The sequence below is a fragment of the Theropithecus gelada genome, chromosome 10, assembly GCF_003255815.1.
Source record: "Theropithecus gelada isolate Dixy chromosome 10, Tgel_1.0, whole genome shotgun sequence".
NCBI lineage: Eukaryota > Metazoa > Chordata > Mammalia > Primates > Cercopithecidae > Theropithecus > Theropithecus gelada.
Window position 1 is genome coordinate 91427536 of NC_037678.1, and position 24224 is coordinate 91451759.

The following is a 24224-nucleotide window of genomic DNA, read 5'->3' on the forward strand; positions in this document are numbered from 1 at the left end:
TATTTTTTTCCTTTTCCTTTTTCTTTTCTTTTTTTTTTTTTTTTTTTTTTTTTGAGACGGAATCTCACTCTGTCGCCAGGGCTGGAGTACAGTGGCGCAATCTCAGCTTCCCTTCTCTCTCCTTCTCCCCTCCCCTCCTCTCTCTTTCTTTCTTTCTTTTTTTTTTTTTTTTTTAACTGTACTGGAGTGCAGTGGTGCAATCATGGCTCACTGTAGCCTCAAACTCCTGGGTTCAAGGGATCCCCTGGCCTTACCCTCCTAAGTAGCTGGGACTACAGGTACACACCACCATGCCAGGCTTTTCTTCTTCTCCTCCTCCTCCTCCTCCTCCTCCTCCTTCTCCTCCTTCTTCTTCTTCTTTTTCTTCTTCCTCTTCCTCTTCTTCTTCCTCCTCTTCCTCCTCTTCTTCCTCCTCTTCTTCCTCATCTTCTTCTTCTTCTTCCTTCTTTCTTCTTTGTAAGGATGGGATCTCGCTTTGTTGCCCAGGCTGGTCTCCAACTCCTCAAGCAGTCCTCCCACCTCAGCCTCCCAAAGTGCTGGGTGATTCCTCTTTTTAAAGTCAGGTTTATTAAGGCATAAGTTTGATAAAGTAAAATTCACTCATTTTAATACACTTTTGATATATTCTGACAGACTCATTTGGTCACGTAGCCATCACCATGATCAGTCCCAGCCTGGGCAAACACTGGTCTGTTTTATTCTGTTCCTATAATTCTGCCCTTTCAGAATGTCATATAAATGGCTGGGCACATTCACTCATGCCTGTAATCCCAGCACTTTGGAAGACTGAGGTGGAAGACCTGTGGCCAGGAGTTGGAGACCACCCTAGGCAATATGTCAAAACCCCATCTCTACTAAAAATACAAAAATTAGCTAGGCATGGTGGTGCACGCCTATAGCCCCCAGCTACTTGGGAGGCTGAGGCAGGAGAATCGCTTGAACCGGGGAGGTGGAGGTTGCAGTGAGCCGAGATCATGCCCCTTCACTCCAGCCTGGGTGACAAAGTGATACCCTGTCTCAACAACAACAACAACAACAACAACAACAAAGAATGTCCATGTAAATGGAATCATAGGGTACATAGACTTTTTTGATTCTGGCTTATATATTCATATAGATGTTTTGATGAAAACATAAGTTTTCATTTCTCTGGGTTAAATGCCCAGGAATGCAATTGCTGGGTTAAGTGGTAGTTGCATGTTTGCATGTTCAATTTGTAAAGAAACTACCAAACTGTTCTCCAGAGGGGCTGCACCATTTTGCATTCCCATCAGCTTTGTATGAGTGATTCCGTTTTGAAGTTTTTAGTACATTTCAGTGTTAAACTGCTGAAATTGTCAGATTCACTAGATTTAAAACACATGCACTGTTAAAAATGTTTTCTTTCTAAAAGTATCATAATTATATTTCTAGAAGTGTTATAATTAGACTCCAGCATAAATTGCCACTGATACAAGGGGGAAAAAACTCATGCTGGCCTTATTCTTCTCCCCCAGAAACTTTAAACACCAGAAAACAATGGAGTAATGATGTTTACAAAATCTTGGAGGAGAGAACATGGGATCCAGGAATATCCAGCCAATATTCCACTTGAGCATCCTAAGAGACAAGGGCGCTCTGTGAATAGAGCACCAGCACCACGAGCCTGAGGAAAAACAAAGCACAGCAAAGTCAAACAAACAAAAGCTCAACAGAGAAACTCAGCCAACCCATACATGCATCAGAATGAAGAATGGAAAGGGAAGAGCTGTAACAAGAAACAGGAATGACAATTACATCCACTCAATCATAGACTTAAAACCAAACAACTAGGTGATATATAGTTGTAAAAGTGATGTGGCTGTATAGAGAATGGTGGCACATGCCTGTAGTCCCAGCTACTCAGGAGCTGAGGCATGAAATTGCTTGAACTTGGGAGGTGGAGGTTGCAGTGAGCTGAGATCATGCCACTTCGCTATAGCTTGGGCGACAGAGAGAGACCCTCTCTCACATGCACACACGCAAAAGGCGTGGTGGCTCACGCCTGTAATCCCAGCACTTTGAGAGGCTGAGGCTGGTAGATCACAAGGTCAGGAGTTCAAGACCAGCTTGACCAAGATGGTGAAACTCCGTCTCCACTAAAAATACAAAAAAAGTAGCCTGTGGTGGCAGGCACCTGTGATCCCAGCTACTAGGGAGGCTAAGGCAGAGAATCACTTGAACCCAGGAGGCAGAGGTTGCAGTGAACTGGGATCACACCACTGCACTCCAGCCTGGGCAACAGGACAAGACTCCGTCTCAAAAAAACAAAGGCCTCGTGTGGTGGTGCACACCTGTAGTTCCAGCTACTCGGGAGGCAGAGGCAGGAGAATCTCTTGAACCCAGGAGGCAGAGGTTCCACTGAGCTGAGATCCTGCCAGCACTCCAGCCTGGGAGACAGAGCAAGACCCTGTCTCAAAAAAGCAAAAAACCAAAAAACAAAAGAACAAAAAAGAGTCAATAGTGCCCTAAATTGAAACTTCTATTAAAAAATCTGATTTTGATCATTAATTATCCTCATTAGGAGATTGAAAGTATATTTAATACATGTATAATACTATACATATCTTAAACTTTACAGGAAACTTTTAGGAGCTTTTATTTTGTGCTGCTCAGCAATCTCTTTATTTTCACATTTATTTATTTATTACTTTCATTATTTTTTAATTTTTTGAGACAGAGTCATGCTCTGTCACCCAGGCTGGGAGTGCAGTGGTACGGTCTCGGCTCACTGCAACCTCTGCCTCCCGGGTTCAAGCAATTCTCCTGCCTCAGCCTCCCAAGTAGCTGGGATTATAGGCGCCTGCTACCACGCCCGGCTAAATTTTTTTTGTATTTTTAGTAGAGACGGGGTTTCACCATGTTGGCCAGGCTGGTCTCAAACTCCTGACCTCATGATCCGCCCGCCTCGGCCTCCCAAAGCACTGGGATTACAGGTGTGAGCCACCGCGCCCGGCCTATTTATTTATTCATTTATTTATTGACATGAAGTCTCCCTCTGTCGCCCAGGCTGGAGTGCAGTGGTATAATCTCAGTAAACTGCAACATCTGCCTCCTAGGTTCAAGCGATTCTTCTGCCTCAGTCTTCTGAGTAGCTGAGATTACAGGTGTCCACCACCATGCCCAGCTAGTTTTTATATTTTTAGGAGAGATGGGGTTCACCATGTTGGCCAGGCTGGTCTCGAACTCCTGGCCTCAGGTGAACCACCTGCCTTGGCCTCCCAAAGTGCTGAGATTACAGGAGTGACTCACAGCGCCTGGCACTCTTTCATTTTCATTTGATTTGTTTTTCTTCTGTTAAATTAAAGAAAAAAGTCAAGTATAGTAATACCTTATACTTCATAATCTATTAACATATGTAATTAGAATCCCTTTTAGGTAAAAGTCTCTTTCTCACCCCTTAATCTACATAGAGAGATGATTGAAATTCTCTGTGAGTTAACATGGTTTATTCCCAGGTGGCAAAATTTTGAATGATTTGTTGTTTTCTTCTTTGTACATTTCCACAAGTCTTTGATTTCTTAATAATGTGCATATATCATTTTTATTAAAAGGTCTTTAAAAATGTAAATAGCCGAGGCCGGGCGCGGTGGCTCAAGCCTGTAATCCCAGCACTTTGGGAGGCCGAGACGGGCGGATCACGAGGTCAGGAGATCGAGACCATCCTGGCTAGCACGGTGAAACCCCGTCTCTACTAAAAAATACAAAAAACTAGCTGGGCGAGGTGGCGGGCGCCTGTAGTCCCAGCTACTCGGGAGGCTGAGACAGGAGAATGGCGTAAACCTGGGAGGCGGAGCTTGCAGTGAGCTGAGATCCAGCCACTGCACTCCAGCCTGGGTGACAGAGCAAGACTCCGTCTCAAAAAAAAAAAAAAAAAAAAAATGTAAATAGCCCTGAAAGGTATTTTTAAAACCCATAAAACAAGTGTGTCAACATGTAGACTTTTCTGGTGGGAGCAAGACAATAAGAGGAAAGGGAGGTGGCTTCCAAAGCCTCACCCATCTCCTCTAAGCTGCTCATCGGGGACTGTGGGCAGCCACTGCCCCTCCAGAGCCATTTATGCTAAGGTCTATGGTTGAGGGCTGTGCCTCTCCTAACTCTACATCTCCAGATTCTGATCCTTCAAAATGCAAAATACTTAATTTCATTATTTTCCTTACCAAACTCTTATATGGCACTTAAAATGTGGCAAGCACTGTTATAAGTGCTTTACAAATATTAACTCATGTAATCTTCATAATAATTCAGTGAGGTAGGTGCTATGATTATGCACCTTTTACAGAAACTGAGGCACAGAGAGGTGAAATACCTTTGTTGATAACGTGAATACCCTCTTTGTAAACTACCAAGGATGACATTATCTTCTGGGTAACCTGCATGCCACTTTTTCACTCAGCTGTTTAATCGATATTTGCTGGGCACTTACTGGCCACCCTTTGAGATGCTAATTCATAGGCGGCAATCAGCAATGGAAACTGATAACAGTTTAAAAATAAGTAGACAAACAGGAGAGAAGGGAGAACCAGGTGGTGAATATCCAGGATATTCTCTGTACTTCCCTGCACGTTCCTCTGACCCCATGTGTTGGAATGGCCACATAGCTATAGGACATTTCTGATCTGTGCCTCAAAATCAGAATAATAAGTCGTATCAGTGCTGCAAACTGCTGGCCCACAGCATCCAGTCTCTGCAGGGTTTCAGTACTACCTTTGTGTTAAATCCACAGTGTTTTTTTCTAAAAATCAAAATCATGTTTATTCCACCATTACCTAGATACAAACATAAAGTAGCTATAAACTTCTAATGTTTATAATACCAATGAATCAGAGCCAAAGATATTACAAAAACCTTCACTACTTCATAAGGAACAAGATTCAAATCAACATTAGCTCATGTCACACACACAAAAATTATGAAACATTTTGAAATGGCCAGAAAAAGATTACTGGGTGTCCTGTCTAGTACACGTTTCCAGGTTTTCTCTGCTTTTTATTGTCTTTGACAATACAAAATTTTACCAATTTGTAAGCTAAGGAAAATTGATAGTGATGAAAATTTTTGTCCATAAAATACAAATGCATGGTGTTATACAGTGTCCATCAGAGACAGTGGATTACAGCTCTGTGGATATTGACCAGTTTAACGCTTACATGTAAATACATTTCAGCATTCCTGCTTGCTTTATGTATTTTATCTCTCTTTTATCTTATCTTGTTGAGACAGGGTCTTGCTGTGTCACCCAGGCTGGAGTGCAGTGGTGCAATCATGGCTCAGTGCAACCTCTACCTCCTGGGCTCAAATGATCCTCCTACCTCAGCCTCCCAAGTAACCGGGATTACAGCGTGAGCCACTGTGTCTGGCCTGAAGAAAGAAATTTTTAACTTTTAATTTTAACTACTTTAAATTTAAAAACTGATGTTTGATTCAGCGATTTGAAAACAGTATATTTGGAACCACTTGGATATGAGAATCTGCTTTTTAACCATACATTGATGAAATCTAAATAGAGAACAAGCGTTTCCGATGACAGGTACTCTCTCAGATTGAAATGCACTGCAATTGTATACACACCGGATTTCAAAGTCTTTGCAAAAAAGAATGTAACATATCACATTAATTTTTTTATTGACTGATTACATGTTGAGTATTGATTGGTTACATGTTGAAATGATATTTCGGGTATAATAAAGTGGCGTCAGGGAAAAATATTTTTCCTAAATAGGAAAAATAAATGGGTAAAATGTACTATCAAAATCAATTTTACATTTCTTTTTGTTTTTATTTATTTATTATTTATTCTTGAGACGGAGTCTAGCTCTGTTGCCCAGGCTGGAGTGCAGTGGCGAGATCTCGGCTCACTGCAACCTCCGCCTCCTGGGTTCAAGCGATTCTCCTGCCCCAGCCTCCAAGTAGCTGGGATTACAGGCGCGTGCCACCACGCCCAGCTAATTTTTCTTTCTTTCTTTTTCTTTTCTTTTCTTTTTTTTTTTAGTAGACAGCGGGTCTCGCCATTTTGGCCAGGTTGGTCTCGAACTACTGAACTCAAGTGATCTGCCCGCCTCGGCCTCCCAGGGTTGGGAATACAGGCGTAAGCCACCGCCCCCGGCCTTCTTTTTGGTTTTAAACGTGGCATTGACATTTTAAGATGATATCTGCGACTCGCATCACTGGGACAAGCGACTCTGGGTCATGAATTCTCCCATTCCTCATTTACTCTGCAGCACCGGGTGGCTGTGAACCCCGCTCTTCTGCTTGGGTTTCCGCATCACCAGCAGCTTCTTTCCTTCCCAGGTGTCGCCGCCTGCTTTCTGCAGCCGCTTTCCAGGAGGGGTTCCGAAGTTCTGGGCAGCCAGAGCCCCGGAGGCCTTACAGGAGCGGCCTGGCAATTCTCGCCGCCGGCCGCCAGAGGAAGCTGCTTCGCTGCTGTCGTTGCCGAGCAACTCGTAGCCCGGAAGCAATACCCCGTCCGGCTGGGTTCTGGGGCGGCCGCACTCCGGGAGACTTCCGGCGGCGGGGCGGGCGCTGGGTCTTGGCGAACTGGCTTCGGAAGCGGCGGCGGCGCGATGACCACGCTACGGGCCTTCACCTGCGACGACCTGTTCCGCTTCAACAACATGTGAGTGACACGCGCCTAGGGCCAGCCGCTCGTGGTCGGGCCCTGCCACCTCTGGCCCCACCACCTCCAGCCCCGCCAGCTCCGGCCCCAGCCTCACCCTCCCGGCGGGACCCCAAGCCCGGGCGGGGACCCGCGAGAACCACCCCCGCCGGCCGACGTGGGCGCCTCCCTGGGGCCACAGGGTCCAGGGACGGACGGGCCTGGAGTCGATGCACGCCGGCCTTGGCGACCTTGCCCAAGGTGCTCAAACTTTGTCTCTGGACCCTGCTAGCTCGCGGGTTCTGGGGCAGCGCTGGGGCCGCCGCTCGTGGTCGCTGTCAGGAGGCACTGGGGTGATGGGGCGAGCTGGGGCGCGGCCTCGAGCCCACCAACTGGGCTCCTCGCCCTGCCCCACTGCTTGCTGGCTCGTGGCCGGGCCGCGCCTCTTCTGGGCAGTGGGCACCGCCGAAGGCCCGGCCGCAGAGGGGGCTTGCGAGGATCGGAAGCTGGTCAGCAGCTGTTGGGATGTGTACATGGTGAAGCCCACCTGGTGGCCGTGGTTAAATTGTATCTAAATGAAATAACACCGATCACTGTGTTGCCGGCAGCGGATGCTGTCTCAGTCATGGTTACTGTTGGCAAGTTTAGTTACTGTAGCTGCGCACCCGGGTGTAGACACCTTTCCTGTGTGAGGAGTCAGGGCATATCTTAGGGGAGGCTTGCTGTGCCCAGAGCCCTGGATGCAGTCTCTTTGGATTCGAGTTAAGGCCAGACCTCTGATTTGCGGGTACCTTTTTTTTTTTTTTTTTTTTTTTTTGAGACGGAGTCTCGCTCTGTCGCCCGGGCTGGAGTGCAGTGGCCAGATCTCAGCTCACTGCAAGCTCCGCCTCCCGGGTTCACGCCATTCTCCGGCCTCAGCCTCCCGAGTAGCTGGGACTACAGACGCCCGCCACCTCGCCCGGCTAGTTTTTTGTATTTCTTAGTAGAGACGGGGTTTCACCGTGTCAGCCAGGATGGTCTCGATCTCCTGACCTCGTGATCCACCCGTCTCGGCCTCCCAAAGTGCTGGGATTACAGGCTTGAGCCACCGCGCCCGGCCTTTTTTTTTTTTTTTTAAAGAAAATGTTTTATTATGAAGATTCCCACACATTTAGAAAAGTTGGAGGAATTTCACCCTGTGCTTTTATAGACACTTTTCCTGGATTCTGCAGTTAACATTTTGCTACACTGATATCTCTCCTGCCTATCTATGAGTCCTAGATCCACTTTAAAAAACAACAGGGCGGTATGTGAAAACTAAGGACCAAGTGGTTCTGATTCAGTGTCGGGAAGATAGAAAGCACTATGGGATGAGATGGCTGGGAACATTTCAAAGAGAGGGTGAGCCTTGAAGGATGGGTGACACATTGGTAAGTGAGGAAGAAGGAAGTTCCAGAGAAGGAGCGGGGCATGAAAGTGGGGACACTTGAAGTGCGGTTAGACAACTGGGGTCAGTGCGAATCTAGTGGCTTTCTGTCCCTGAGCAGTCGTGGAGAAATGGGTGAAACAGGAGGGGTTTCGACCTGATCCTGTGAAAAGAATTTTCTGTTGGGCCAGTCTGGTCTAAGCTTCATAGCTGCGGTGACTTGTGTTGAACTCATTGTTCCCTGCACTGTTCTGAGTGCCCACATAATAATCCAGTTAATCCTCACAATTCTTTGAGGTGCTGTCATCCCCATTTTGTGTATGAGTAAACCAAGGCATGGCAAGCACAAGTGAATTGGCCCAGGTGGGGATGAGTAAAGCAAGGAATTTCATCCAAGGAGATTGGTTCTGGAGCAGTGGTTCTAAAAGATGTGGTCCCCGATCACAGGGACCATGTTAGAAACGCACATTCCGTTTGCGATCCACTGCTCTGGAGTGGGTCTTAACCCACCTGGAGCCTCTGGAGAGGCTCACCCCTCTTTGAAATGTTCCCAACCATCTCATCCCATAGTCCTTTCTATCCTCCTGACACTTGAATCGGAACCACTTGGTTCTTAGTTTTCACATACTGCCCTATTGTTTTTCAAAATGAATCTAGGATTGATAGATGGGCAGAGAGAGATGATGAAGCCAGTGTAGCAAAATGTTCACTGTGGATTCTAGGTGATGGATTCAAATTCTTAACCACTGAGCTCTGTGGGCTGTCATGTGATGAGAGCAGGTAAACTGGGCAGGTAAGCCATTCAGGAGGCCTTGGCAGTGGCCCAGAGATGATGACTTGGCAGAGGCTTCAGTTTGGGAGGTGCAGCATGGGAGGTGACAGGATGCCTTGAAGCTTCAAGAAAAGTTAAGCCTTATGGGGAATCAGTTTTACCTGAAGATCTAGGACAGGACAACTGTTTTACATGGAAATAAATAGAAAGGAAATAACACAGGAACACTTACAAGAAAATATTAGATTTCAGAGAATCACGTGGCATCTTCAGAATGTGCCAGTAGGGGAGCTCCATTTATTCCTCATTTTCTTTTATTTTTTGAGACAGGGTCTCGCTCTGTCACCCAGATGGGAGTGCAGTGGCACAATCATAGGTCGCTTTAGTCTCAAGCTCCCAGGCCCAGGCAATCCTCCTGCCTCAGCCTCCCGAGTAGTTGGGACTACAGGCATGTGCTGCCACACCCCACTAATTTTTAAAAATTTTTTGTAGAGACAGGGTCTTGTTTTATTGCCCAGGCTGGTCTGGAACTCCCAGGCTCAAGTGATTCTCCCACCTTATCCTCCCAAAGTGCTGGAATTACAGGTGTGAGCCACCACACCTGGTTCCCCGTTTTTTCTATTTACTTGCCTCTTTGATTAGGGCATTTTGGTAGAAAACTCTGAGAATGACTCATATTAGATGTTGCAGTCGGAATCGAAAGAATCCGTGGATGTACAACACTGCAATTAATTTAACACATATTTTATTCTTGGAAAAATATTTGAGTGCCTACTGTGTGCCAGTTCTAGAGACACAGCAATGAGCAAGACATAACCAAAAAGATGTCTTTATAGAATGTACATTTTTCCCTCTAAACACCTTAATGTATCATAAAGTAGCGCTGACTTCATGGAAAACCTGAAACAATTTTAGGGACCCCCTCAAATCCTGACCCACACCTTGGGAATCACTGCTCTAACACAGTGCGGGGAGTCATGTGGAGCTTAGTGTTCAGTTACACAGGAAAATAGAAGCAGGGAAGGAAAGCTAGAAGCGAGTGGGGATTCAGCTTTAGTGTGGGGGTTCAGGGAGAGTGCCCTTGAAGAAAGACCTGGGGAAGTTAGGAATGAGTTGCATGAATACTGGGGGAAAGGGGAGCTTCCAAATAGAGGGAACAGTAAGTGAAGACACCCCTGTTTCAAATAGGAGGTAGGCCATGTGGCTGGAACAGAGTGAGCGTGGGAGGGTAAGGGGATGATAGCAGAGAGTCAGAAGGGCAGGACTTGGAGAGGCCATCATAAGACCTGAGCTTCTCTGCCAAGGGCACCAAGAAACCCAGGTGGAGGGGCCAGGAAGGCATCTGGGCATGGGCGTCTCAAGATTAGGTCTGGGCTAAAGATGGAAATGTGGGGGTCAACACAAATGTAGAAAAAAGAGGCTGTAAGATGGCGCCGTAGGGCATCAAGTGTTCAAGTAAAGGAGACCACGTGGCTCAGTGAGGTGAGAGGAAAACCCCATGGTCTCAGAAGCTGAGTGAAGACAGCATTTCAGGCTGTCCCAGCAGTGGGAAGCTGTTCAAGAGCAGCTGATGGCTCAGTGCACATCATATTTATGTTTCTTCCAGGAAAGAGAAATTGAAGATACAGATGAAGGAGGGAAAGAATTGCAGGAGGAGGGTCCCGAGTACTGAGGGGGTCTCTCGCCAGCACTCCGTGCCTGGTGACAGGAAAGCAAGTAGCATATGGGTGCAGATGCCTGTGTGCGTGGGTTCAGTGGGGGGACTTTGGTGAAGCCTTCTTCTTCCTGTTATCGTTTCCTCGTGATGGAATAGGAAGCCCCTGAGATGGTGGGGCTGGAGGTGGGGGTGTGGGTGGGCAGACAAGAGGACATAAAGCAGTTGTTGAGAAGTGTGGGAGTGACTCCCTGCACTGTATTAGAGCAGTGATTCTCAAGGTGTGGGCCAGGGTTTGGGGGTCCCCAAGATTGTTTCAGATATTCTGTGAGGTCAGAGCTATCTCCATGATGTATTAAGAAGGTTTTTTGCCTTTTCCACTGTCATTCCCTCACAAGTACACAGTGGAGCTTCCCAAGGTGTGATCTTTCAGCAGCAAGCATAACAAATGCTTGAGAATCCGGTTGTCTTTTAAGCAAGACGTTGCAGAATTGTTAAAACAATGCCATTGTTGTCACTGGATTTTGTTTTTTGTTTTCGGAAGTATAGTGATTTTTTGGTAAAGTTATTTGTGTTAACGTGTAATTGATTTATTATTTTTGAGTGAATATTAAAAATTTGTAAATATCAGTAGATATTACCCATATAAACAAAAGTTCTTTGGGGTCCTCAGTAACTTTTTAGTGTTAAGGAGTTCTGAAACCAAAAAGTTTAGGAACTGCTATACTACAGAATATGATATGACTAGCATCGCTGTGGGTCTCAAAGGAGAATTTGACTAGAAATTGGAGGAGAACAACTGAAAAGTAGCTGGTTTTGAGCCTGACAAAATAATGGCTCCACTGATTGAATAGGGAAGTGAGGGGACGGAGGAGGTGGGTTTTCAGAATGCAGATTCGGGAATGGTGTGCTGGGATGTGCTGGTTGAAGCGCCCACAGCAGCAGAGCCAGGTTGGGAGGCATCCACCAAGAACACGTGATTGAACATATAGGAATGGGGATGGTGGGGACAGGGAGGTGGGAGTGTAGAATAGGAGTGGGGAGCAAAAACCGAGTGGTGGGAGTGACCGCATTTACAGGGTGGGATAAAGGAGCAATTGTCAGGGAGGACCCAGACACAGGCAGGGAGGATCCATGGGGTTAGATGCTGCAGTGGGCGAGTTTGACCTTCCATCTCTGCGAGCTACATCCCTAGTTGATCCCCAGTTCCATTAGCAATTTGTTGCCACTTAGAAAATGCGAGATGGAGATTTATTAACTTTAATTTTAAAGAAGCAAGTAGCAGTTAAATGAAAAAATGTATAAACACCCTAATAGTTGCTGTGACAGCTTATTATGGTTATTAGGTAGATTAAATCATCTTCCTCAGCCCTAAAGTTGGCCTTAAAATTGTTGATGAAACATGGTTTGTTTTCCTTGTGGCATTATTATTGTTAGCTTTAGCAGGCTTATTTCAACTGGTTATTGTAAACGCTGCTTACTATTGACATTTCTCTTGTTTCTTTCAGTAACTTGGATCCGCTTACAGAAACTGTATCCTTTTTTACAAAAAAAAAAAAAAAAAGGTTGAATGAAGATTTACTGAGAATAAAGAAAATAGAGAAATGAAAGGAAACACAGAGGAGTACTGAAAAATTTAAAAACTTGTAGGTCAGGAAACATCATAAGCAACACTGAAAGCAATTTTTAAAAATGACACTGAGAACAAGAGTTGTCTTAGATCTGCTGACAAACTGTTAATATCGTAGAAATTTGTAACATCATAGCTCCCCTGCCAACCTCGCCCCTCAGGAGTCAGCATGGCTGTATTCACCAGAAAGCACAGTGACTTCAGCAAGGCGGCTTCATCTCTCTAGTGTGAACAAAGTCTGGAGATAAGCAGTCCCAGGCAGGTGACGCTTCCATGAAGACACCAGCAGCCAGGCTCTCTGCAGGTTAAGCACTCTACAGAGTGGCCGTAATCTTGTTCCAGATACTGCCAGAGCAAACAGCATCACAGCCATGTTTCCGGCAGCAGAATCAACAGAGGGGGAGGTGAGGGTGTTCTTCCCTTTTAAGAGTACCTTTGAGCCTGGAATCCCAGCACTTTGGGAGGCCAAGGCAGGCAGATCACGAGGTCAGGCGTGCAAGACCAGCCTGGCCAACATGGTGAAACCCTGTCTGTCTCTAATAAAAATATAAGAATTAGCCAGGCATGGTGGTGCACTCCGTAATCCCAGCTACTCAGGAGGCTGAGGCAGGAGAATTGATTGAACCAGGACCCGGGAGGCGGAGGTCGCAGTGACCGGAGATCATGCCACTGTACTCCAGCCTGGGCTACAGAATGAGACTCCGTCTCAAAAAAAAAAAAAAGAGTACCTTTGGGAAATGCCGCACAGCCCTGCTCTGTCTCATTGACCAGCACCTGTTTCATGTTCCACCTGTCTACCGAATCCTATCTAGAGTCCAGAAATGTGCCCCACTTTATAAATTGGGACTTGTTACTAAAGTGAATAAAGGATTTGAGGTAACAATGAGCAGTGTCTATTATTGTCCTAAAGGAAAAATGGGGCAAAGATGTGAAGATAGGGTACTTTGGTTATGCTGTTGTAACAGATAACCCCACATCTCTAGTGGCTTACAACACACAGTTCGGATTCTGGGTTATGCTCCATGTCTACTGTAGGTGGGTAGGAGGGTTCTGCTAATCGGTAATTTATCAAAAGAGGGCATATAGGAGCTTAATGAAGGTATTAGGAGATCAGTCTCATTGGTCAAAAGACATGTAAACTAAAACCAAAATGAGATGCCATATTTTAGGTATCAGCTAAGATTTAAAAAAATGATACACCTCAGTGCTGATGATGGTGAGGTGAGAGGAACATTCTCATAAATTGCTAGTGACAATGTAAGTTGCTATTATCTTTCCAGAAGGCACTTTGGAAATAGTAATTCCATTTCCTGAAAGCCAAAAATAAGAAGAAATAGAGGCAGTTTGTCAGTGGTTGACAAAAGGCCCATAGGCCAAATCTGGCCCACTGCCTGTTTTGTAAATAAAATGTTATTGGGACACCATGCTCATTAATTTATATTTTTTTTCTGTGGCTTTTGCAGTTTGAGTAGTTCCAGCAGGGACTGTATGGCCCACAAAGCCTAGATGTTTACTATTTGGCCTTTTACAGAAAAAGTTTGCTAACCCCTGAGTTATAGCATTACAAAAATTATTTATTGCAGGAGAGTTACTAAGCATTTGGAGTAAGATTCACACACAACAATCAGGAGATGGTGAAGTAAATTAAGCTGTACTGAAGAAGGATTTCAGACATTTTTTGGGGAAACTGGAAATGACCCAGGTGTCCATTGTCAGGATACAGGTTATTTAAGGTGTCTCTTCACATAGAGAAATAGTATACAGCAGTAAAAATTACTTACAGGTGCAGGCAGCAACAGTACTACATATCAGAAACAAAACTGAATGGGAAAAGCAAAAAATCTCCACAGTGTTCATCTGGACTTTTAAAATTATGACTAATGATATCACCACTTAAAAGATTTTTGAAGAATTTTGAATGACAAAAATTTGGAAGAATTTTAGGATGCAAATCGGTTTATATGGTGTGCTTCCAGTGACATTTAAAATGTACAATGAAAGTCCCATAATCCAGGTGAGCCTATATTTGAAAGTAACCTGTTGGGTCCTGGAGGTCGATGGGAGGGTGGGGTGTCTGGGACTCCTCCGTTAGCCACAGGAGAGATGGTTGTGGTGTATGTCAGAGGCTGGCTGGCAGGAAGACTGGCTGGCCTGCCATGTTAAGGGTTGTATTTGAAGGGTATTCAAAATAATAATGGTCCTTCACAGGAGATTTTGAAGAATTTCACACTGAACAGGTTTTCAAGGAACTTAAAAAATATATTTATGTATGATTGATGGTGTCCTCTGATAAATTGCATCAGAAAGTTTATACTACCAAGAAATACATTCTCATGCATTAAAATACAGAGTAAAAAGAAGAGAAATGTAGGAATGATTACATGTCAGTAAGGACATCCCAAGGTTGAAGAGTTAAGTCATGAGCAAATTATTCAGGCATTTACTGTTAACATAGTTGATTCCTTAGGTCAGCTTTTATCTGCATTACTAGAAATGCAGGATTTGAATCAGTGGAGAGGAAAAACTGGGTAATTAAGTTGGGTCTGGAAGGACTTAGGTTGTAAAGTGATTTTCACAGTCTCATAGCTGAAGTCAAAGTAGGAACTAGCCATTAATTTTTCAGTGCAATTATGCAAGCATGAATGTATTGAGCATCTACTGTGTACCAGGCACCAGGGATAGAGGGAACATGACATTCATAGACTAAGAGGAGGCAAACCGCTAACAAATAGTATCAGGTGATAAATGGAGAGACTTAGATATGGTATGGTCAGTAGGGAAGTAGACTGTAGAACTTTGGGGTCCTGATTCTCTGCTTTCTATTAGACAGTGCTATCACCATTCCACACTTGAGGCTGTTATGTCCAGGCAATTTTGTTAAAAATCCATGATAACCTAAATGTTTCATGTAATGGTATGTATGATTATAGGACTCATATAGAGCTGGGGATAAAGTAACAGTATACTTTGTAAAGGAAACTTTTTTTACAATATCCCTTAATGAAGAACTTTTTACTGTCCACTACTTTTCACACTCCTTAACAGGACTCTAGTATGGGATTCCTTTCTACCTACAGTACCTCGCCCACTGGCCAGAGTATTTCATAGTTGCAGAGGCACCTGGTGGAGAATTAATGGGTTATAGTAAGTATAATACCACTAATATTTTGTGGAGTAGGTAAATATTTTAATACAGATTTCAACCAATTGCTTTAGACTGCAGAATCGGAATATAATCATGATGCTTGTAATTTTCTTTCCTCTTCAACAATTCAACAACTTACTGATCTCTTCTCTGTTTTGGGCATTGTGCTAGGCCCAGGCGATAACGGCAGTGAACTAGACAGACATGGTCTTAGTCTTCTTAAATCTGTCATTCTAATAATAATTAAAAAAAACTTTCATTCTAATAAAAAAAAAAATCTTTCATTCTAAGGCCAGGTGCAGTGGCTCTCACGCCTGTAATCCCAGCACTTTGGAAGGCTGAGGTAGGCGGATCCTTTGAGGTCAGGAGTTCGAGATCGGCCTGACCAAATGGTGAAAGCTCGCCTCTACTAAAAATACAAAAAATTAGCTGGGCATGGTGTCACACGCCTGTAATCTCAGCTACTCAGGAGGCTGAGGCAGGAGAATCACTTGAACCCCGGAGGCAGAGCTTGCAGTGAGCTGAGATCATGCCACTGCACTCCAGCCTGGGTGACACAGCGAGACTCCATCTCTAAAAAAAAATCTTTCTTTCTATACTTTTGTTAAAATTCTATATGGTTTATTTAGTATATAATGCAGGCATCATAGCATCCTCATTGAGTTAGCATTACTAACAAAACCTTTAGTTCTGAACTATATATGTATATCCACATGTACCCACATATATCCACACCCATATGAAATGTAGCTATTTGAAAAAATACATACTCTGGTTCTTTTTTCAAAATTAGTTGTGTTTTTAAGTATATCATTCTTTTTTGTTCTAATTCTGATTTTAGAACTACATATAGTATTACATTTACAAGTGAATTTCAAATAAAAGCACTGTTAGCTGGATGACCTCAGGTGGTACTTAAAAACTTCGTTATCAGTTTCCTTTGTAATAAAAATGTACCGAACAGTAATTGTATATTTATATGTAAATTAGTGTCTAGTTACTGAATGTGATTTTTGTTGTTGTTGGCAGTTATGGGTAAAGCAGAAGGCTCAGTAGCCAGGGAAGAATGGCACGGGCATGTCACAGCTCTGTCTGTTGCCCCAGAATTTCGACGCCTTGGTTTGGCTGCTAAACTTATGGAGTTACTAGAGGAGATTTCAGAAAGGTGAGATTCAGTTTTTCAAATACACTTAGGGATTTGTGGACCCTTAACCATTTTTTTCCCCTTCAGGCTGAATAACTCTCATGCTTTACAGTTTACAGGAATTTCATGTTCCTCCATCTCCAATAGTCCTTACAACAATTCTGTCACATAGTCAAAGTGATAATTGTTTCTATTTTGCCATTGAGGAAATTAAGGCAAAGTATTGCAGTGACCCGCTGTAGGCCTATAAGCCGAGGAATTGGTGGAATCAGTTCCAAAGGCTAGCTCTCGAGGTTTCTCTTAGTGTTCCTGCCACTGTGGCACACACTCCTAATATCTGTTAACATTGCCTTGGCATCTGAATAAATTTTTAACAGTGCTTCTTGGCCAAAAGAAAATAGTTCAGTTTTAAGCAGTTATATTCTAACTGTTTAATAAGTATTTATAGCCTAACAACTAATAGCCATTTAGAAAAAAAAAAGAAAGAAGAAATATTTTTATTTCATCTTAAATAACTATGGCTAGCTACTAATGAGATGTGTATACCTGTTGGACGTTAGATGACTTGACACAACCACCTGCATTCCTGTTTCCCATTGGTTTTCTTTCTTTTTTTTTTTTTTTTGAGACGGAGTCTTGCTCTGTCACCCAGGCTGGAGTGCAATGGCACAATCTTGGCTCACTGCAAGCTCCGCCTCCCGGGTTCATGCCATTCTCCTGCCTCAGCCTCCCGAGTAGCTGGGACTATAGGCGCTTGCCACTACGCCCGGCTAATTTTTTGTATTCTTTAGTAGAGATGGGGTTTCACTGTGTTAGCCAGCATGGTCTCGATCTCCTGACCTCGTAATCTGCCTGTCTCAGCCTCCTAAAGTGCTGGGATTACAGGCGTGAGCCACTGTGCCTGGCCCTAATATTTTTTTTAATCACAGCAACTGCCAGAAACTCAGCTTCATAGAAATATTATGTCATTAAGAGGAATGTAGTATGATCTAATGTCGAACTTGTGAACTACTTCAAACTAGTTTCCCAATATCTGACGTGTAAGGTTTTGCTGTTTTTCCTGAACATTCGAAATATCCTTTGGTGGCTGTATGAGTTTGGGACACTTTAGGGCACCTAAGTGCACAGTTCGCGAACTGCCAGCATGGCATCTTTTTTTTTTTTTTAAGAGACGTGTTGTATGTATCAAACCTCTTCATTGTCGTGTAATACAATAAATAGAAGAGAAAGCCCCTCCTCGTATCTTCATTCTAGAAGAGATAGGTTTGTATAAGCTTGACCTGTTGTCAAGCTGCCATTTCTTTCTCCACTGTAGTTTCCTAAAAGTGTGGTAGGAAAGAGAATAGTTGCTGAGAAGGGTTCTTGAGCTTAATTTCCACTTAATTAATAGATTTAATAAAGGCAAGTTTTAAAGAAGTAACTGTGGCCTGACAAAGGCTTCAAGCCAAATTAGAGGCAAAAGGAGCTCAAACTCATTCAGAGAAGAGAAGAAGTTGTGTTAGCTGAAAAAGAAGAGTGCTAATCTTTAAGATTTTTTTCAAGTTCTCCCTAGACCAAACAAAGAAGGGAAGAAAATTTTTAGCATGATTATAGTTTATACACATTTATTAATGGCATTATGTTGAAAAAAAAGTACTTGGCATTATTGTATAGTGAACAGGGAGTTAGAAAGTGGGTTGTTCAATGAGAACACATGGACACAGGGAGGGGAACATCACACACCGAGGCCTGTCGGGGGTGGGGGTCTAATGGAGGGATAGAATTAGGATAAATACCTAATGATGTAGATGACGAATTGATGGGTGCAGCAAACCACCATGGCATGTGTATACCTATGTAACAAACCTGCACATTCTGCACATGTATCCCAGAACTTAAAGTATAATAAAAAAAAAGAAAGTGGGTTGTAACTAGCTATGACCTTCCACATATAATTTAAGGTATTTATATGATAGATTCTCTCTCTGAGTAGAAAACCACTATGCTCTCTTCCCTTCCAGTTTTTAAACCTTCGTTATTTGAGACTAGTTGCTAAGATTTAAGTAATCTTTATTTGTAGGGGTTTGTATACATATATACATACATAATATATATACACATGCTTGTATACATTATATGCTTATATACATGTATACATAGTGTATACAATGTATACATTAAAAATAGAAACCAAACAAGTAGAGGAGAAGAAAAATTGAATGATAGAAATCAACCCCAAAGAAGAGAAAAAGGAAACTAAACCGGCAAAACAAAATGCATGAAATAAAATGGTAGCCAAGAATCCAAATACTGTCAGTAATTACAACAGTAAATGTTAATGGCCTTAGGACTTTATTTATTATTATTTTTTGAGACGGGGTCTCGCTCTGTTGCTCAGGCTGGAGTGCAGTGGCATGATGTCGGCTCACTGCAACCTCCACCTCCCAGGCTCAAACAATTTTCCTGCCTCACCCTCCGAGTAGCTGGGATTACAGGCACCCACCACCACGTCCTGCCGGCTATGATGACTCTGTTTAAAAGACAAAGGCCGTCTATATTGTTTACAGGAAATATGTATAAAATATATTAAAATATTTTTAATACAGAAAGATTGAAAGTAAATTTTTAAATTACCTTGCAAATTCTAACCAGAAGAAAGTTAGAATATTTATTAATAGTAGTTAAATTATAGTTGAATAATTATTACCAGTGTAAAAAAGGGTCACTGCATATTGATAAAATATTTAATCAAGGAAGTAACAAGACTGGGAGTGGTGGCTCATGACTGTAATCCCAGCACTTTGGGAGGCCAAGACAGGTGATCACTTGAAGTCAGGAGTTCCAGACCAGTCTGGCCAACATGGTGAAATCCTGTCTCGACTAAAAATACAAAAATTAGCCAGGCGTGGTGGCACGTGACTGTAATCCCAGCTACTTGGGAGGCTGAGGCCAGAAAATTGCTTGAACCTGGGAGGCAAAGGTTACCGTGAGCCAAGATCATGCCATCACACTCTAGCCTGTGCAACAAGCAAGACTCCATCTCAAAAAAAAAAAAAAGTTTAAAATGGTATATACCCAGTGACATCATTTCAAAGTAAAAATGCACAAATTGACAAAACTACAAGGAGAAATAGACAAATAATTATTATGTGAGATTGAGACATGCTTTTTTTCTGATAGAACAATGAGATAGAAATTTGTCAAGCCTATAGAACAAGAATCAGCAATTTTCTTCTGGGTCAGATAGTAAATATTCAGGCATTATAGGCCACCTAAAGTCTTGGTTACATAGTTTTTTGTTTGTTTGTTTTTTAACAACCATTGCAAAAACCATTCTTAGCTTGAAGGCAGTAGCAAAATAGGTTGTGAGCCAACCCCTGCCCTAAAGAATTTCAATCAGTAGCCCAAAATCTTTTCACGAAGAAAGCTGTGGCTTCTCTGGCCAATTTTACCAAACATTTAAGAAATAACAACTGAAAGGTCACTTTTACAGAAACTATTTTGCACAAGCTAAAAAAGGGAACATTCCTCAACTTATTTTTTAAGGCGAGGATAACTCTGATAACAATACTTGACAAAATATGGAAAAGGAAAATTTGAGGAAGATCTCACTCAGATGCAAAATCCCGGAAAAATAATTAGCAAAATGGATTTGGCACTACATAAATAGGATGACACATCAGAAACAAGGTGGTTTCAACTTTACACTAAAGGAGAACACTGGTTATTTTAGAAAGTGCAGCAAACTTGATAAAATCCAATATTCTTTCCTGATAAAAACTGTTAGCAAACTAGGAAATAGAAAGGGGGAACTTCCTTAACCTGAAAAATATCTACAAGAAATCTGTAGTAAATATATTTAGTAGTGATACATTGAATGCTTTCCTTTTGAAATCAGGGACAAGTTAGTCCCTCTTCAGTAATTTACTAGAAATTATAGACAGTGCAGGAAAGCAGGAAAAAATAAACAGGAGGATTGAGAGGAAACAAAACTTATTTTGCACAGATACGATTATACAAATATAAAATCCATAAGAATCTATATTTAGAATTAATAAAAGGTAGGCAAAGTTGTTGGATATAAAGTCAGTATAAAAAGCAATTGTATTTACATATGAGAGGAAACAAAACTTATTTTGCACAGATATTATACAAATATAAAATCCACAAGAATCTAGAAATAAATGTTTAGAATTAAAGGTAGGCAAGGTTGTTGGATATAAAGTCAGTATAAAAAAATCAATGGTATTTATATATTTACAAACAGTAAAATTTAGAAAAGATGCCATAGCATGAAAAAATATTAAATACTTAAGAATCTAGCAAGTGCTATGCAAGACCTCTGACATTTTAAAAACTTTTTTGAGAGATATTAAAGTAGCCCTGATAAGTGGAGTGATAAACTATCACTGGATTAGAGGATACAGTAAAACAGGTAATTGACCACAGTTCCAATGTAACTGCAGTCAAAATCCCAAGTATTTTTTATAGTACTTGTTAAGCTGACTCTGAAACATGTAGAGGAATAGAAAGAGCAAAAAAGAGACAAGATATTCTTGAATAGCAGCAAAATGGGTGATGTGCCCCCTCCAGGTATCACACTGTAAAGAGTGAGACTGTATCTTAGTGCTGTAGTTATCTAGACCAGTGCTACAGAATTTGAGAAACAGACCCGAGAATATATGGACTTTAACATACCGCAAAGGAGGCATTGCACATCAGTAGTATGAAGATAGACTTTTCAGTAAAGGTGGTTGGACAATTGGATGTCCCTATGGGAAAAAAAAATTTCCCAGATTACCACTATTCCATACACAAATCAACTCCAGATTTATTAAAAACCTAGATGTGAAAGTAAAGCTAAGAAGTCTTTTGAATTGAATATGGCAGAGTGTCTCTGTGGCCTTAGTGTAGGGCTTTTTAAAAAGGCCATCATATATTCAGCTTCACTGAAGTGAAGTAACTTTTTTTATCAAAAGATACCATAAAAATAATGACAAGACAAACCACAAACTGGAAAAAGATATTTGCAAAGACATTACACAGTACTGAATATTCACAATACATAGAGAACTGTAGCGGGCGAAAAACTGTGTGAAAGATTTAAGTACTGTACAGAAGGAGAAATCTAAATGGCCAACCAACAGAAATATATTCAACATCGTTAGTAATTGCAAATACAAACTAAAATCTGAGATATAGTTACACTGTAAGATTGGCAAAAATAAAAACATCTGATGCACCAAGCCTTGCTGCTGTGGAATGGACGCTTACTCACTTCTGTGCGAGAGTGAGTTGGTACAAGCCAGTTGGGAAAACAGTTTGGCATTAACTAATGAAGATGTGCCCTGTGACACAACAGTGAGACTCCTAGCTATAGACCTTACATGAGACACTCAACAGAAGTATTCATAGGAGCATCGTTTGTAACAGTAAAAGCCAGAAATGTGTATCAACAGGACTGTGAATGACTTGTGGTGCACAAGCCCAGCCACTCTTGAAGCTTTTACAATGTTAGTTGACTGAGAGAAGCAAAAGACAAAAGAATATGATTCCATGTATGTAAACTTCATCAACAGGAGAAACTGTTATAAGTGGTGAATTTGTAGAACAAATGCCTTGAGTTTATCTTTTAAGAAAACGTGTTGCAGCTTTTGGAATGCTAGTATGCATACAGTCATCTTATACTGCAAAGTAATTGTCATAAATCCTAAGTAATACAAATTTCTATTACCATGTAATCAGCTACAAAGTCCTATTACTACCATTCTGAGTAGTAGTCAGAGCAAGGTAAAAACACATGTTTTAAAAAAATGTGTATCTATTACTTTCTAGGGTGTCTCACATTCTAACATTTTCCTTTTTTTTTTTTTTTTTTTAAAAGAAAGGGTGGATTTTTTGTCGATCTCTTTGTAAGAGTATCTAACCAAGTTGCAGTTAACATGTACAAGCAGTTGGGCTACAGTGTATATAGGACGGTCATAGAGTACTATTCGGCCAGCAACGGGGAGCCTGATGAGGACGCTTATGGTAAGCTCCCTTCCATGGCAGTATCCTCAAGAAGAAGTCGAAACAGTTACATTCATTCTACAGATTGTAGTCTTTGATTATTTTAATAAATGTAGAAGAATCATATTTGACTTTAATATTAAATCTCCCTCAACCTACCTTTATGAACTTATTAGTAATAATTAACTTACCTATTAACTAACCAATGGTTAATTTCTGTACATTACTGTTTTACTATGTTACATACATATTATTTTAATAACAAGAAAGAACGTGTATTGTGAGCTGAATCCTGGGTGAGGTTTGGTTAGCATCTGGTATACTTGGCAGTTGGGCGACTTATTTATAAATACATTTTGCTTAGAATCTGGTGGAAGTAGGGGTAGGGGATAAAACCTCTTATGGGAACTTTATCTATACACTTTACATTTGATAGAATATGTTGTTTGAGTGTTTATATTAAACTTTGCTTCTTTACAGATATGAGGAAAGCACTTTCCAGGGACACTGAGAAGAAATCCATCATACCATTACCTCATCCTGTGAGGCCTGAAGACATTGAATAACCCTGGGCAGTGGTTCTTAGGCAGATACTCTAGATACTTTATGGAAAATATTATTTTCATTGGATGATTCTGGAGCTCTATTAGGAGAAAAGTAATCATTTTAGGTCTTAAAGACTTCAAGAAAATACAGGTTATCAATTTATTTAAAATCTCATTGTTTCCAGTTAGCAATGTCATACCTATTAAAGCTGTTCACTAACAAAATTCAATCAAAAAGGCAGCTAGGTCAGAAGGAAACATCCCACTCTCATGGTTCATAATACTCACTGTATGTATGCTAGGGAAAAGATTTGCTTTAGTCTCCTCCTAAATTCTGTGCCTGAGAACCACTGCTGCATATATTTGTTTTTAAATTTTGTATTGAACTGTTAATTGAAGCTTTAAAAGCATATATGAAATGTATAAATCTAAGATGTATAATAAAATACATTGTTGACCCTATGAATGTTTTCTGAAGTTTGTTAGTCATTTGTAAAACTAAATCAGATTGTAATCCCAGTACTTTGGGAGGCCAAGGTGGGCTGATTGCTTGAGGTCAGGAGTTCGAGACCAGCCTGGCCAAAATTTATACTAAAAATACCATCTATACTAAAAAATACAAAAATTAGCTGGGTGTCCCAGCTATGCAGAAGCTGAAGCACAAGAACTGTTTGAACCCTGGAGGTGGAGGTTGCAGTGAGCTGAGATTGTCCCACTGCATTCCAGCTCAGGCAACAGAGTGAGACCCTGCCTCAAAAAAAAGAGAAAAAACAAATCAGGATTGTGAAAGGTCATCATTCAGGATATGTTTTTTTCATTAAATTGTGACTTCCATACATAATATTTTAAAAATGCACACCTGAAGCAATCACTGCCCAGCATACTTAAGAAGCTCCCTTCTTATCATGTAGTAAATTCTTCCCAGTCACCTGCGTTCATACTGTTACACTGTCCTAGATCTTTTTTCCTCTTCACCATGCTTTACTTAAATGCTGCCTTTCTAAAAAACCAAAAAAACCCAAAACTGTTGAGGTTATTTTTTTTTTTTTAGAGAGGAAAAAGAACATAATTCGTAAAGAAAGGTCATGTAACTATAGCATAGGCCAACCATGTATTTTATGTGTAGTGTCATCCTCTGTAATATGTGAAAATATCCAGTTAGTGAAAGACTTAAGAAAAACCCACAAGAAATTATTAAACTTTTACTATTGAAAGGATTTATTTTGGTGGAGTTGAGGGTGGGAGAGAAGTGAATATGTTCTCCTGTTAGAGAATAGCTTTTTCCCTTCCAGCTTTCACACTGGCACATGCTTATTACAATTCTACCT

General features: G+C 41.6%; 1 protein-coding gene across 3 annotated transcripts; it reads left to right on the forward strand.

The window, feature by feature from the left end:
• Positions 1-6268: 6268 nt before the first annotated feature.
• NAA20 (N(alpha)-acetyltransferase 20, NatB catalytic subunit) lies at positions 6269-23358 on the forward strand. Of its 3 annotated transcripts, none has more exons than XM_025399511.1 (6): positions 6269-6634; positions 11953-11977; positions 15128-15218; positions 16249-16384; positions 22227-22372; positions 22832-23358. In XM_025399511.1, exons 1-6 carry the CDS (start codon positions 6582-6584, stop codon positions 22915-22917), a joined length of 537 nt encoding a protein of 178 aa, XP_025255296.1. In that variant the 5' UTR covers positions 6269-6581; the 3' UTR covers positions 22918-23358. The 3 variants fall into 3 exon arrangements, with proteins under 3 accessions (XP_025255296.1, XP_025255298.1, XP_025255297.1); XM_025399512.1 differs by having other exon boundaries at positions 6533-7241; XM_025399513.1 differs by lacking the exon at positions 22227-22372.
• The last annotated feature ends 866 nt before the right edge of the window (positions 23359-24224 follow it).

Coding starts and splice junctions, on each gene's coding strand:
- NAA20 (XM_025399511.1), top strand. CDS start 6,582: ATGACCACGCTACGGGCCTTCACCTGCGACGACCTGTTCCGCTTCAAC. Junction 15,219..16,248: donor TGGAGAATTAATGGGTTATA/GTAAGTATAATA, acceptor TGTTGTTGGCAG/TTATGGGTAAAGCAGAAGGC. Junction 22,373..22,831: donor GCCTGATGAGGACGCTTATG/GTAAGCTCCCTT, acceptor GCTTCTTTACAG/ATATGAGGAAAGCACTTTCC.